The 15,857-nt window shown below is 40.4% G+C and overlaps 2 protein-coding genes across 7 annotated transcripts in view; one reads left to right on the top strand and one right to left on the bottom strand.

The window, feature by feature from the left end:
* Window positions 1-3,841: 3,841 nt before the first annotated feature.
* On the bottom strand, window positions 3,842-4,327 carry LOC143040817 (uncharacterized). The gene has a single exon (XM_076212253.1). It carries the CDS (start codon window positions 4,325-4,327, stop codon window positions 3,842-3,844), a length of 486 nt encoding a protein of 161 aa, XP_076068368.1.
* A 718-nt stretch (window positions 4,328-5,045) lies between these two features.
* ebi (transducin beta like ebi) overlaps window positions 5,046-15,857 on the top strand; it is a 29,800-nt gene continuing 18,988 nt past the window's right edge. For 2 of the 6 annotated variants that reach the window (XR_012967727.1, XM_076211696.1), the window contains exons 1-6: window positions 5,046-5,164; window positions 8,112-8,244; window positions 8,819-8,884; window positions 9,135-9,280; window positions 12,092-12,227; window positions 13,664-13,799. Coding sequence is in view for 5 of the 6 variants with exons in the window: in XM_076211696.1 (XP_076067811.1) it covers window positions 8,827-8,884; window positions 9,135-9,280; window positions 12,092-12,227; window positions 13,664-13,799 (476 nt within the window). In the remaining variant the exon portion in view is untranslated. Of the gene's footprint in view, window positions 5,165-7,116; window positions 7,206-8,111; window positions 8,245-8,818; window positions 8,885-9,134; window positions 9,281-12,091; window positions 12,228-13,663; window positions 13,800-15,857 lie in introns of all 6 variants that reach the window. The other 4 variants (XM_076211698.1, XM_076211699.1, XM_076211700.1 and 1 more) reach the window with 4 other exon arrangements.

Below are 15,857 nucleotides of genomic sequence, written 5' to 3'. Positions count from 1 at the left end.
TGTTGAAAGCGTTCTGCTTGCTGTGAGGCTACCTGCACATGATCCAAGTGAGTGGAGACTTTATTGACAGTTCCAAAAGGAGCTTGAAGTATGTTTTGCTTCACATCGGAAACAAGTTTGGTTCTATTCCAGTAGGACACTCGGTAATCATGAAAGAAGAATATGCCAGCATCAAGATTGTTCTGGACGGGTGCACGACAGTTGGTCGAATGGGACAATTCGTCGACACTGCGTTTCGTCGAACGTGACATTTCGTCGACCCGTAAAAATTGTACTGTTGGTGTTATATTTCTAAAATATTTGGTAATATTTGTGTTCTGTGTGAAATTTCCGATCATTTGATGTATTGCTCAACATAATTGGATTACCAGGCTTAAATGTTTGAAGTTTTAGACAATTGCACTTTTCGCCGACACCTTACTTTGTCGCCATTTGAGCCATCTTGATTACATAGATCATCACCAGAGCCAGCCTATTCTCCAAGAAGATCAGCAAATTTTCTTGGAAGGATCAGCAATGGAGTGTAAAATTTGATTGGATATTTGCAATCTATTTCTCAGTTGAGTGAGCACCAGCTTTCATTTTGCTTATCTGAGCGGTAACTTTGGTTTTAGTCACATCCTGAACATGTGAATGCTCTTTGGTGGACAGAACATTGTTATCTTCTGTGATAGCTCGACCTTTACAAATATGATCAGAGCATCTCCAGTAAATCTTCGTGGCTCGTTCACCACCACGAGATGTTTTGCAAAATTCAGCCATTATCAAAGTGTATCAAAAAGTGTTCTGATTTTTGTAGGATATGGTCAGACAGTGTCGACCATTGGGAGAGTGCACGACAGTTGGTCGAAAGACATTGGAACACAGTCATGAAAAAAATCCTGAACAACTGTGATATGCTAGTGTGTACGGAAATACTGTAAAAATGTCCGCCAAAACTTACATTGATGTATTTAACATATAATGTGTAATTATTTTATCTTATTGCAATGTCTCTGTGTCGCCAATCAATGAACAAATGGTGGCATAACAAGTCCTAAATACTCCTTTTAATTCATTTGATATTGTAACTTTTTCTCATGAAATGTCATCTAAATTACTCTAGCATTCCTCCAAAATGAAAATATATGAATATAATGATTAAATTAGTACTTTAAATGTATTTTTAATATCTGTCGACGAAATGTCACGTTCGACGAATTGTTCTGTCGCTGTCGACCAATTGTCGTTCGACCAACTGTCGTAGACCCTTCTGGACACGTTGGAATATCATATACATGAATGGTTAATCTGTGTAGATTTGAAAATAGTTAACTCTTTGTTGGGTCAGCAAGGTCACACAAAATACCCCCTTTTTTGTGTTATTGGTAGAGTAACAGTAGGGCTACAACAAACCACTAGGCGAAAAAGAAATGGCCCCCAAGAAGGAGTCTGACACCTGGTGAAAAGAACATCAATAATTCTCTTGTTCAGAGAGACAAAATAGTATTTCCTCCACTACACATAAAACTTGGTTTGATGAAACATTTTGTGAAAGCCCTTGATCACAATGGAGAATGCTTCTACCACATATGTTCAACCTTTCCAAGTCTGAGTGAAGAGAAGAAAAAGGCAGGAGTATTTGATGGACCTCAAATAAGAACACTACTCAGAGATAGATAGATAGATAGACTTTATTTGGCAATGAATCAATGTACATGAAGTGCAATATAATGACAAGAACACATAGTTCGGAATGATAAATGCAAATTGCCGAGGATAACACAAAAAGCACGTACGCTTATTTCCATTGTGGTCCTCATCAGATTGTTATTCTACACTTACACTAAGTCACACTGACAACCTTTGTCACAGCAATGAATGAAGTGGAGGTTAGAGCTTGGAATGCTTTCTCTGATGTAATAAAGAATTTCTTTGTAAACAGGAAAGATGACAACTATAAAGAGATGGATGAACTGCTTCGGAGTTTTCAATCACTTGAATGTAAAATGAGCATCAAGTTGCACTACTTACATAGTCATTTGAGTGGTTTTCCCGAGAACCTGGGTGATGTCAGTGAAGAACAATGTGAACGCTTTCATCAAGACTTTAGATCTATGGAAGAATATTACCAAGGCAGATGGGACTGCAATATAATGGCTGACTACTGTTGGAGCTTGAAGAGATGTTTCAGGTGTTGTGCAGGACAGAATGTCGAAAAATGGAGTTCATGTAGCCGTAACTTAATCATAAACAATAAACATTTAAACATTTTGTACATCTTTGCATCTAATTCTTAAATTGCCAAATTGCCAATTCACGTAAATATAAATATCTTGAAAACCTGATATGATGGACAAAAAGTGACTGCACATTTGGATTCGGTACACCAACATTAACTAGAATTCGGTCGAAAACCCTATACCAGAAAAACTGCCAGTGTAATTATCCTTAATGCACATGTCAATAACGCCGTATGCTTTCGTGAATTAGTGAGACTACAGTGTTTTCTTAAAGGTTATCAGGGTGTCACAGTTCTTGTCATTTTCAGGTAGTTCATTATATGATAGTGGAGCAATCTTTTCAAATGCTCTAAAATTAATTCCCAAGTTAACTCGGGGTTCAGAGAGCCTATGTTGCTAACAGTGTGTCTCAGAGCCTATCAAGATGCAAGCCCTACAGTAAGTTTCATATACATTAAGGTTTACCAAAGAGCACTGCTTGATGAGGCAGGACACAGATTTTGTAAATCACGCTTGCTTTGATTGGGAGCCAAAGCAAGTCAATGAGTATTCTTTCATGTGGAAGCAGGCATTTTAGGGGTCTTGCCCTTCTGTTCATAACTAGTATGTGAAAGTACATCATAACTACTCCTTGTGAACACATTGATGCACTTTGTCAGGGCCCATTGTGGATTAATATCTAGTATAAGATTTCTAACATCTTCAGGTGTGAACACGTATATTCAAGGGTAATGAAAGTCACTTTATCTTTGTTATTTGTTAATACCATGAACAAAAGAGGGAATATAGAGCTGTTAGTAACTTAAATAGGAATATTTTTCCACATAAAATATCATTTTGAATAAAGATTGTTTCACAATTCCATTTACAGTGACAGATAACATTTTAACAGGCACACTGTCAAACATGACATATATGTATGATCATGTGAGGGTCAAACTCAAACATAACGTGTTATCAAACATTTACATGGTCCACAAAAAAGAATGTTGATATAATTCTACAGGAGGTAGGCAGGTTGAACAAGTATGTTCCTATAGAATTATACATTTCATCTTTGGGTGCGCAGACATTTGCCCACAATACAGTTGCCCACAGGACAAATGCCCACAAGACAATTGCCCACACCCTTAACCAGAAAAGATACATTTGCCCACAACTATTTTTATAAAGTAATTTTAACAAGGGCCAGTTCACTTTCAATTTTTTTTTATTGATATTATAACATACAATAATACAAAATATGTACAATTACTGTATATACAACAGACAATATTTACAAGTGCACCAGGAAGGACATTATTTACAAGATAACTAGAGAATTTATCCCAGACAAATGCAGTGACCAACTGCTCGAAGGAAGTCTGTGAGGGTCCGGCGCTCTGCCACAAAGTCTTGGCAGAGTGACTGAAGGTGTTTCTGGTGCTGCTGGTGGTCTCTACGTTGGCGCTTCTTGATGGGACGCCCCATGGCGTACTGCAGGAGGTTGGTGCTGACAAGCGCGTAGTCCCTGCGGAGCCCATCCACAGCAGTCCAGAAGGAGGGATGGTGGTGGCCAACCAGCTGGGCGAAGGAAGTGTTCCACCCCTCACAGATGTTGTTGGTCCGGTCGCGTCCTTCTAGGGTGACTTCCTGGACGTTCCACACAGGAACGGCGAACCGGGTTGGGATGTTGCGGACTCATCTGGGATGACCAGCTCTTGAAGAGATGCAGGGTCCTTAGGAAGTCTCCCACGGCGTTGACGCTGCAGGTCCCGCTTGCAAGTCTGGACGCTCCCGAGGTTGGCACGGACCTCAGTGCTGGCTTGAAGGAGAGCTTGTGTGAGGATCTGGTTGGGGCGACTTCTGGACTGCTTCGCCTGGGCCTTCATGGTGGTGCGCAGCTTGGTCACCTCGACTCCGGTCCGGTCTGCTGGATGGTTGTGACTGAGAAAGGACCGAGGATCCTCAAAGGAGTCACTAGTGGTGAGTGCACCCTTGCACCCTGTTGTGCGAGAACGTGCACAATTCCACCGGATCCAGTTGCTGTAGGTCCTCTTCTTGACATACATGAAGCCATCGAGACAGAGCTTGTCTCCTCCTCTGGTGGTCTTGATGATCTCCATGCTGAGTGTTGAGTGAGTGTATGAGTGATTCATAACCTGACATCCTTATATACTAACAGAAAAATAGCTCACTAAGCCTTTGTTTTTATTGCTCACATGCTTTGTGCATGTATAAGTATACTATATAAGTATACTGATGGAATACTAAAATGTTGGAAAAAAGAACTGTTATGGGCAAATGTCTCTTTTCTGGTTAGGGGTGTGGGCAACTGTCTTGTGGGCATTTGTCCTGTGGGCAATAGTCTTGTGGGCAATTGTCGTGGAATCGGGTAATCATGTTGAACAAGTATGTAACTATAGGTGTATATATTTCATCTTGAAAACTGCATTATAATGTAATTATAATACAGTAATACAGAAATCCGTATAGTCGTAATCGGGTTGAGAGGTAACAAACTCAAGTTTTAAATGTCTGACAGCACATTATACCTGAGCTTAACGCTCACATGATCAATTAAAATATAATCTCCAAGAATTCTAAACAGTGAGAGAATTAGAAAAAATGAAATTTAATAAATATTTGCTATTCTAGAATTTCAATATAATAAAAAATACTATATATTAATGGTCCTTTACCTAAATTATCGTGATGATTTAATTTAGACATATTTGTCGATTTTTTATTTTATCGCATTAATTTATCCCTTGATTTTATTTATGAAAAATAAATTATATCATACAATTCTACAAATCATAATGTGTTTCCAAAAGTGTGTTGGTAGACGCCATGTTTATTTAGCGGCCAGGATACTTGGGATAGACGCGCAATGACAAGAACAGTGAACCTGAACCTATACGAGAGTGGCCGCATATCATTTGAATTAGTAACTACTTAGAGTAAGTAACTAGGATCGTAATATGAGCTAATAGATTATTCTTCACAGTGGTGAGGCTGATTTTTTCTTATTTTCATAATTGGTAAACGAGATATCTTTAGAAAATATACGTGGAAATTAAGGTTTCCTTTGCTGAGATACAGAAATCTCCGCTAAATTCTTCTTAAACATAGGGTAGATTTCTTGTGTTGAGATTTCAGCTGTATGCACCACTTAGGGAGAAGAAAGTCTTTGAGTATGTATTGTTATTTAGGTAGCGGTGAATGTTGTTTTGTAGACTTGGCAACGTAATAATAAGAGTGTTTCTGAAGGTTTGGTACCGGCCATACATAAAATTTTGTTTAGTCTTGAGTTGAGTAAAAAAAATGGAAGGTATATTCATAATTACAAACTTTGGAGAGCCGAAGGTATTGCAGAAAAATATACAAAATGCACAAATAAGTGCATTGTGGGTAACAAGTACTTGCTAAGTAATGTGATGTAGAGTCAACTCGGACCACCAACTCTGCCCATGAATAAACAAACTCCGCCCCGTGGATGTCCTGCCTTGGCCCATGCAAAATTCATTAAAATATACAATAAAAACAATTCCATATACTTGCTGTCTTTAGAGTATGGATTGTAGAAGAAAATCTACCAGTCCAAAGACATGAAAGTCAGAACTTACTCATTCCTTAGAGAAAATTTGCCATCTGTAAAATAAAATTAATGTAAAATAAAGCATTGTTATTGTATTGCAGACCCCATGCAGGGGGGTGCCAGGTTGAGGGTGGGGAGATGTGGCTTTCAATAAACTTTACAGTGAACATATACCCGATGAACATTCATCCCAGACTTTCACCAGCTCTCCGTTGTGTTCTACGTATTTGTGACGTTGCTAGCGTAGAACTTTCCCATTTGACAACAGTTGAACAGTCGTGCATTTATGTCCATTTCTGATTCCTGGTGCAGTAATTGTAAGAGCAAATAAAAGTTCAGTTGTCCTTTTCGTGCTTTGTTGTGCCAGCCATCCACATCATTGTTGGTCCGCACACACTGATTAAATATGCTCCATATCAACAGAGACTAAATATCAGAGTTTATCCATGTTTTTCTTCAATGTAATTCACCAAGGGTTTTAAAGAATCGGAGGTAAAGTCTGCTTTAAGGCGAGTTAAAAAATTGCTCGCGTGGGGATACTTTTCCAGGGAAATAGTCTTGAGTGGGACATAATCGGGGGAATTTGTTTGGGAATTAATTATTTGGGGGGTGGGGGGCAATTGTCCAGGGGGGGATAATTTTCAAGGGGGGAATTGTCTGGAGGGGAGTTGGTGTGGGAGGGAATTATCTTAGAATTATATTCCTATGTGACCAATAGTGTTCAGTCATTTATTTCTGCAGTGTGTGCATCAATATTAACAATGTAGTGAATGGGCTGAGCTGGAACATCCACAGGATAGAGTTGGTTATGGACTGAAATGTCCAGTGTATCAAGGAAAGAAATTCAAGAACTGAGCAGAAGTATTTCAGGAGTGAATGTAAAATTTTAGTTGTGCACACCTATGCGATATAGCAATAGAAAATTGTTAATTTTGTAAATCATAATAGATCAACATAATATACGATTTTCTTGGCAGAAATTGATAAAAAAAGTCGCTAAAACCTATTTTTTAATGAACGAAGTCGCGGCAGTTGAATGATACCCCATGTTTGTTTTAATAGGTGCTGCTGAGGTCAAAGAAATGAAGGGATGAATTAGTCTATTCTAACCTAACTAACCTATGTAACCTAACCAATGTTTAGTAATTCGGTACCTTAAATTCTAAAGATCATCTGGGTTGTCGTCACAAATGCTGATGTCCTGATTATTATTGTACCTAGGGCAATTAACAGACGGCAGAACCCCGTGTTCTCTCATAAAGTCCAAGGAAACCCTATTGTCTTTGTAACAGCACTTATTAATGTCACTTGTAGTTGGAGAACTCCCTGTCCACAACATGAAAGCTGTCGTCTGATAGTGACTGGACTGGCATGGCGTTTTGGGATGCTGTAGTAGAGGGCAAGTAGGTTATGCTAGAGGTCCTGTTGACATTGTAATTTTATAGTATAGACACTTACGAAAACATGGGCATGTGAAGGGGGGTAACAAGAGTGGGCATTTGTCGTCCCATAACCAGAAAATACCTGTCTGCTTAGATATATAAAGAAATTGGCATGTAATAGTTGTATGATGCTGGATAACTGGCAAAGGTGATATGTGGAATTAATTTCCTAGGTGTCCTCCATGATAAAGGAAATGAAGGGAAGTCCAGTTGTGTACATCGGAAATGAAGACAAATGGTAGAGGAGCGGTTGGGAGATAGGGAGTAGTTATGTATGAATGATACTTTGATGCAGTGTGAAGGGGTTTCTCCGTCTTTTCTTTTTCTGCGTGAGAGGGATTGTTGATTAGTGCAGTAGCCCGGCTGTGTATGTACTGTATCTTGATGCATTGTTTCTGGCCCAAGGCAGTGGCCAGGAGACAGGGATGACCCTTCATCCCTGAATAACTTAAGATGAGAGGGAAGAAAGGATGGTAGATGGGAGTGGGTACTTGCCTTTTGATTTGGCTACCCTCCTTTGTAAAGGGGGGAAAAAGCCCTTGGTATGTGGATGGATTGGCTTCCCAGTTGGTGGGACTTTACCCTCTTCATGGGTGGGTGGGGGTTTGCAGAGGAATGACTCGGGTGGAGGCATGGGTTGGAGTGTTTTGTGAGAAAAAAATGTTGTAGCTTCTCGTTTCAAGAATGTTTATATTGTAGAAAATTTGAAGGAGTTTCAAGCAAGGCTTTGACAAATACATCTAATCATGTGTGATCTCCCCTTCTCTTTGTGATCGTACAAGTTCCCAAATAGAATTGGATTGTGTTCTCCATTTCTGGCTTGACAGCTTTTAAATAATTTAATATTGATCTATTATCTTTTTACAGTATTTGATGTTAGCTTTGAAAGTTCGAAGGTGAGAGTGCAAACTGGAGTAAACAAAGCTGGTTTGGCTGCAGGACAACCAGATGACACAAGCAAGTTGCTTTCTACACGTTAGTGCACCATAAGTTTAATTAGGTAATTTAACATACAGTTCGTGAATTGATATTTGAGTGAGGGCAGTGGTCTTGAAAATGTGGGTGAATGGAGTGATGGAAGTCATAAAATCATGTGTTCGGGATGTTGGACAAGGGAAAGTGTGCATAGTGACACAGCTGGAGAAGTGTGTATACAAAAATAACAAATTGTTCCATTAGAAGAGTGTACTGCATGGGGGATTAACTAGTATTAATGCTCAGAAAGAACAGGGAAACATAAAAGGGACGAGCAAAAGTGGCGAGGTTTTGATGGAGTTGCTGAATGTTTATGATAGAGCTGGTAGGGTTTGTTGTGTTTATTTCAAATGTGTAGGACAGAGGGAAATATTTTGAAAAAAAATCCAAATGTTTTTACTTGAATTGTATGTACAAGGGACAGGAGTGGAGAGTGGATAACCCTAAATGAAAGTGGGCTACATCAAGGATTTATGCTGTTGCTATGATTGATCACTATATGGATCGGGATGGTAAGGGAGGTAAATAAAGAGTGCTAGGTAAAGTTTTGGTTCATAATAGTTATTTTGCCTCATTAGGTTATGTTCCTTCCTTTTCAGATTTCAAAATGAGTTTCACAAGTGATGAGGTGAATTTTTTGGTGTACAGATATCTTCAAGAATCAGGTAAGTGGTATTTTGTGATATGTGAGACCATGTGGTTGAAGTAAATTTGTAATATTGAAGAATGTGCATACAAGTGCTTACATGTTTATGAGTGGTGGTGGTGAAGGAATTATAGGGAACTATTAGAGATTTATTATATGTATATCTTTCTCCCTGCTTCTGTTTTCGGTATTAATCATGTTGTGTCTGCATGTCTACAGGTTATTACATATTTGATTAATTATGATTTTTTTTTTTTTTTTCTTCCTAGGGTTCTACCATGCAGCTTATGTATTTGGCATTGAGTCGCATATCTCCCAGTCCAACATTAATGGTGCTTTAGTTCCCCCAGCTGCACTCTTGAGTATTATCCAGAAAGGCCTTCACTACACAGAAGCGGAAATAAGTATAGGAGAGGTGAGTTATGTTGATTACCGAAAATTAAAACTAGGAACTGTAGTTGAGGATCAAGTTGTTTGTCTGTTGTTGTCGTTCCCTAGACTGTCTGTCCGAGCAGTCCCGTCTCCCCAAGGAATGCCACAGCCGAAACTGGGTTTTCCCACAAATCCTTTATAGAGTGTATGTTGTGTTGTTTGTGTGCATGATTGTGTATAATGCAGTCTTCCATTATATGTTGTATGGTATGGGGTGAAGTGTTACATCCTGGGCAGCTGTTCACAATGCGGTCATCCAGCCTCTTCTGGTAGCTTAGAAGTGCTGGATGGTGGTCTGTTGTTGAGACAAGGACTTGTATCATCCATAGTGTGTCAGGATCTGTTGGTATAGAGGCGACTAAAAGAGTCCAGTCTGTGCCTAGAAGTATCCGTCTCAATTGAAATGGGGTAGTAGCATCAGATGGAACATTGGCAGTGTTGGTTTTCGAGGCCAACTTGTATTGACCAAGAGGTTGAAGATAATGTTAGTTATTTGATTTAATTGATAAGTGTCACTATGTTTTGGGTATCACCATTTATTTATTTTATTATTTATTTATAGTGATGCTCAAAACATAGTGAAACTCTTAATACTGTCATGTACCACTTCTCTGAATATTCATTTCTTTTTTTGCTGGACCCTATATGTATGTATGCTTCACTTGTTCTTTCCACATGTCCAAACCTTCCCAATATTCTCTCATCAGCCCTATTCGCCATCTCCTTTTCCACCCCAGCTCTCCTCTTCCCCATCTCATTTCTCGCTCTATCCAACCTCGTAACTCTTGTCATACTACTCGGCTATTTCACCTCAAACATGTTTGAGCTCCTCCCCTTGGCCTCTCTCAAATTTCAAGTCTCCATCTTGTACAGTGTTGTCAGCACAGTCACCCATTCATATAATTTCTTTGCATCCATTCCCAGATGCCTAATTCTCAAGACACTTTAATCTCCCAAGGCAACCATAATCTCTCCTAGAAAACTGTTCCAAAACTGGTTCAGTTCAGGACTGAAACAAGTTAAAAGATTTGTTGGATACAGCTTCCTGTCTATCAGCTAAGGGCTTTTTCCCCCCTTATAAGGGAGGTAGCCAATTTGAAAGGGACACACCTATTCCACTCCCATCTGCCACCCTTGCCTCCCTCGCATTTTAGCTCCTCATGGATGAAAGGTCATTCACCTCTTTATACGATGATGCCAACACAAGATGGATACACAAGGATCATTGGTGTCCTGATTATATTTTGCAGTTGTAGCCGAGTTACCCCAGAATTCTATCAACTGGTTTGACAGCATTTTCTGTGTTTTATTACTTGGTGAAAGAGAACGAGCATATCAGCAGTGACTTTATATTTTATAGCACAAGTATTGTGCTGCATCATTGTACATAAGGTATCTGATGCTGCGAGTGGGAATTTGACTTGTATTGAAGAGGTTAAGAATCTGAGAGAAGTTTAACTGTGTTTGAGGTGAAATGTCTGAGAAGTAAAGTAGGGGATAGAGTGAGAAACGAGGAGGTGAGGAGGAGAGTGGGGGTAGAAAAGGAGATAGCAGATAGGGCTGATGAAAGAGTATTGGGATGGTTTGGACATATAGGAAGACCGAGTGAAGAAAGATTAGTAAAAGAGGTGTGGAAAGCAGAGGTGGGTGGGGTGAACTTGAAGTGACGACAGAGGATGAGATGGATGGATGGGGTGAAAGGGGGGTGTTGAGCAAGAGGGGAATGTCTGTTGAGCAAAGAAGGGAGAAGGCAGGAGATAGGGGTGAGTGGAGAATGTCTGTGTATATATCTTTGATGTTAGGAAGGATGGGGTGGGGAGTAGGAAGTGGTTGTGTAGGGATGATATTTTGACATGCCCGAAGGGATTTTGGTCTCATCTCTATTTGCCACACGAGGGGACAGAGAAGGGGGTTGCCAGTTAAGTGAAGCAGTGTTGCTCGGGGTGTACTGTCTTGTTGCATTGCTTCTAACCCATGTCAGTGGGCGGGAGACAGGCTACATCTTTATTAGGGTGATACTTTTTCACAAAACTTTTGAAATTTGCCACATTTTCAGTTTTTCTCCATTCAGGTTAGTTGAGAACTAATATTATGGTCGACTACTCGAGTGAAAAAAAGTCAAATTTATTCAACTATGAGATATTCAAGAACTGAGGTTCCACTGTATATATATAAAGGACTCCCCCTTTACGTTGGGGTGGGTAAATGAAAACATGCTTCTCCCTGGAATATACAGAAGAAGAAAAATGTAAGAAAAGGATATTGATAAGCCTCTTGGTTTACACTAGTCTTTTATGTTTAGGTGCCAAGATAGGAGGGAGGGTGGAGGGGAGTGGAATATATGGGAAATGAAATGGGTGGGAGTGATTTCTATGCCTTTTTCTATTTGGCTACCCCCCATGTAAGGGGGGAAAAGCCTTTGGTATATGTATGTCAATCCATTACCCCTGGTCTCGTACACAAGACCAGTGTCTCCTAGGTTACTGCTCATGGAGCTGCACCTCCTTGTAGAGTTGGCATTCTAGTGTTATCAATGTGTCTTGGATTCTGTGGTGGTTTGATTGAATATCAGAGGTCTTCATCTTCCATTTTCCCCCAGGACGGCAGGGTAGCCTCTTGCAGGCACAACACGACAACCCATTTAGCTTTTATGACATGCAGGGTATAGTGTGGTGGTTTTCTTGCTTTCTGCCACAGGGTGCTAAGGAAAAATTAGAAGTAAAGGCCAGTAAATTGTCATTTTGTTAAGTGGTCGTTGGTACATTAACCTGAAGAGGTTTTTCATGTTTTTCAGGATGGCTCGGAGAGGATGATTGATAGTTTGTCACTGATAGATGCTGTTATGCCAGATGTTGTCGCTTCTAGACAACATAATCCACAACAGAAACCAGTTGTAAAAACAGAAATACAAAGCACAAATGGAGATGAAGGTAAATATAGTTAGTAGTTACAAAAAGCCTAAATGAAGACAATATTTGGTAGCCTTTGTAAGAAATGTTTATATCTATAGGAACAGTTCTATGATCTTTATTTTGTTAGTATTCTGGCATTGGTGGGGATAATACAAGTAGATCAGGCATAAAGAAATGTTCACATCGCCAAAAATTACAGCTATTAGAATGTGTATTTTGATGAAACATTATCTGCTGAAGACAATAGTAGTAGAGTTTACAAAGGTAGAGCATGCCGACAGGAGACCTTTTGGTCCATATCTAGGTCGGGTGCAAAAAAATCATAATAATGAATAAATAAAAACTATAATAATTTAAATAACAAATAAAATACATAAATAAATGCTCAGGCCTTGAAGATGTACTTAGCAGAATTGTGGATCATTATACATTTTGTAGGTTTGAGACCGTGTGGGATGTCCGAGGCAATGGTAATGATGAACCACTTGTTTTCAACCAGACTGATATTGGCTGAGCATTCAAGGGAAGATTTAATGCTTAGGATAAGAATGTGTAAATTATGTACTTGGAGCCCATCTGGGATATTGACTGCATGTTATTGTGGGGTTTAAAGCTGTTCGCTAATGTGCAGCTGATACATTAGATTCTACATGGGGCACCCCTATGAACCAGAGCCTTGCATCATTTTGTCTGTGATAGAGGAAATCTCTATTCATTGAGAAATGATGCTACTTTATTATACTGTGACTATCCCTCCCATTATGCTGTCCCCCCACTCTCAGATTTGTGTGGTAAGGCAAATATGTGAGAAAGCTTTAGGTAAAGGGAAGGATGCATTTTGGGCTTTTATGGATTTAGAAAAGGCTTGTGACAGGGTAGACAGGAAGGCATTGTGAGAGGCATTGCAAATATATGGGATGGGAGGAAAGCTGTTAAGAGCAGCCACCAATTTTTATGAGAGAAGTCAGTTGTTTGCTGACAACATTGCACTTGTGGCAGGATCAGAAGGGGTTAAGGAAGTTAGTGACAGAGTTTGGGAAGGAATGTGAAAGTAGGAAGTTGAAAATAAATATGGGTAAAAGTATGGTGATGAACATTGGGTGAGGATGGCAACAGTTTGGAAGGGAGTATTAAGGTAGAGACTGGAGTAAGTGCCCCTTTCACCCCATCCATCCATCTCATCCTAGGACGCCCCCTCATAAAAAGAAAAGAAAATGTATATATATTATATATATGTATATATATTACATATATATATATAATACACATATATTTATATGTAACACAAATGCATTTGTCCCTTTATTTCGTATTTGAAAGATATTTTTCTTGTTAGATATCAGTGCTTGGATGTTTCTGGAATTTTACCCATTCCAGTTGCAAGCAAGTTAAATTAAAAATGACTAAATTTCCGTTGTGTGAAAGAATAATAGGTTTTTGTATTCTTACTGAAGCAGGCCCAACGGGGGAAACGATGGAGGTCGACAACAGCGTGGAGATACCCGTCAACAAAGCCACCACCCTTCGAGGACATGAATCTGAAGTCTTCATCTGTGCGTGGAATCCAACAACAGATCTTCTTGCCTCGGGGTGAGTTTTTCAAAAAGGGACCGATCACAGGCACCTGCTTATGGTGGTCCTGCAAGGTGGATGCCAGAAAGAAGTATCTCTGGTGTTCATAGATTAAAAAAAAAATACTAATGATGAAATGGTTTATTGTCACAAATGATAAATGAAAAATTGTATTTTGAGTGGTAGTATGTGCTCCCCAACTGAACACTGTGACGTGGGATGTATTGTTTGCTTTACCTCATTTTCCTAATGCATGGTTTTGTGTGGTGAATCTCTGAAAAGGGCCTTCCCATCTTCAAGACAGCAGCCTCACTACCTTCTGGCATGGCACCATCTAAACTGGGGCCAAGATCTCACGTTATCTATCTGTATACCAGGGACTTTTTCCCCCATATCAGGGAGGTAGCCAAGTCAAAAGGCACAGATTCACTTCCACCCATTCCACTTCCGTCCACCAGCCTTGCCTCCCTCCCTTACGAATGGTCATCCCTGTGTGCTGCCCACTGCTTTGGATCACAAGCCAGACACAGGACACGCGTTATCAACCTGCATTAGTTTCACCCAATTATCTTTTGCAAGAGGTGGAAGGAGTGAATATGAGGGGGTGTACTAGAATGAGATGGATGGATGGGGTGAAAGGGGCATTACAAAAGAGAGGAATGTCTGTGGAGGAAGGACAGGAGAGGACAGAAGATAGGGGTGAATGGAGAGGGGTTGTGTATAGATGATGCATGAGGGGGAGTGGGTGGGGGATGGGGGTGAGGGAGTATGTATGAGAAATAAATTGACGCAGCCCGAAGGGATTTCTCCGTCTTCTCCTTTTCTGCATGAGGGGACGGAGAAGGGGGGTTGCCAAATTAATGAAGTGGCCTTGCTGTGGATGTGATGTCTTGTGACACTCCTTCTGACCCAGGGCAGTGGACAAGATGCAGGGGTGACCCGTCATCCAGTAGGTGCCAAGATAAGAGGGAGGGAAGAAGGTAGAGGGGAGTGGAGTATGTAGGGGATGGAATGGATGGGAGTGGTTTCTATGCCTTGTCTTTTGGCTACCTCCCGTGTAAGGGGGAAAAAAGCCTTTGGTACATGTATGTACCGTTGTACCCCCACTTTTCCTATGATGCATGTTGAGAAGTGGATGGGTCAAGAACTGATATTTTGGTCACTATGGGAGCAAAATTATTACATACATACATACATATACCAAGGCTTTTTCCCCCTTCCAAGGGAGGTAGCCAAAAAGGGAAAGGCATAAAAACACTCCCACCCATTTCATCCCTAAATACACTCCACACCCCTCCCACCCTTCCTCTCATTTTTATTTATTTATTTTATCTATTTTTTAAGAACTGGTTTGTAAGACTTGAAACATTCAAGAACTGAAGTTCTATTGTAGTTAATAATCCCTGCTTCAGTTGTTTGTAGAATGCTAGTTTCAACAAGTGTTTGTATTATACTGCATTGCTTTCATTGGAAATGGTGCTACTTTATGATAAAGGGATGCTGGTCTGGTAGATTGGAGCATCACCACTTGTACATACATACATACATCATACATATACCAAGGCTTTTTCCCCCTTACAAGGGGGTACCCTAAAAGAAAAAGGCATAAAATCATTCCCACCCATTCCATCCCTGAATACACTCCACACCCCTCCACCCTCCCTCTTATCTTAGCACCTCCTGAATGACGGGTCATCCCTGCACCTTGTCCACTGCCCTGGGTCAGAAGCAGTGTCGCAAGACACAGCACATCCACAGCAAGGCCGCTTCATTAAATCGGCGACCCCCCCTCTCCGTCCCCCCATTGCATAAAATGAGAGGACGGGGAGAGATCCCTTCGGGCTGCGTCAAATTTTGCTCACACATACTACCTCACCCCCCATCCACCCACCCATTCCACCTCATGCTAACACAACATCATCCATATACAACCATTCTCCATTCACCCTTGTCTTCTGTCCTCTCCCGTCCTTCCTCAACAGACATTCCCCTCTTCCCCAAAGCCCCCTTCACCCCATCCATCCACCTCATCCTAGGACGTCCCCTCATGTTCACTCCCTCCACATCTGCCTTCCA

This window comes from Oratosquilla oratoria, chromosome 29 (genome assembly GCF_046742065.1).
Source record: "Oratosquilla oratoria isolate Oo_2021 chromosome 29, ASM4674206v1, whole genome shotgun sequence".
NCBI lineage: Eukaryota > Metazoa > Arthropoda > Malacostraca > Stomatopoda > Squillidae > Oratosquilla > Oratosquilla oratoria.
This window is presented reverse-complemented; position numbering and strand designations above follow the sequence as displayed.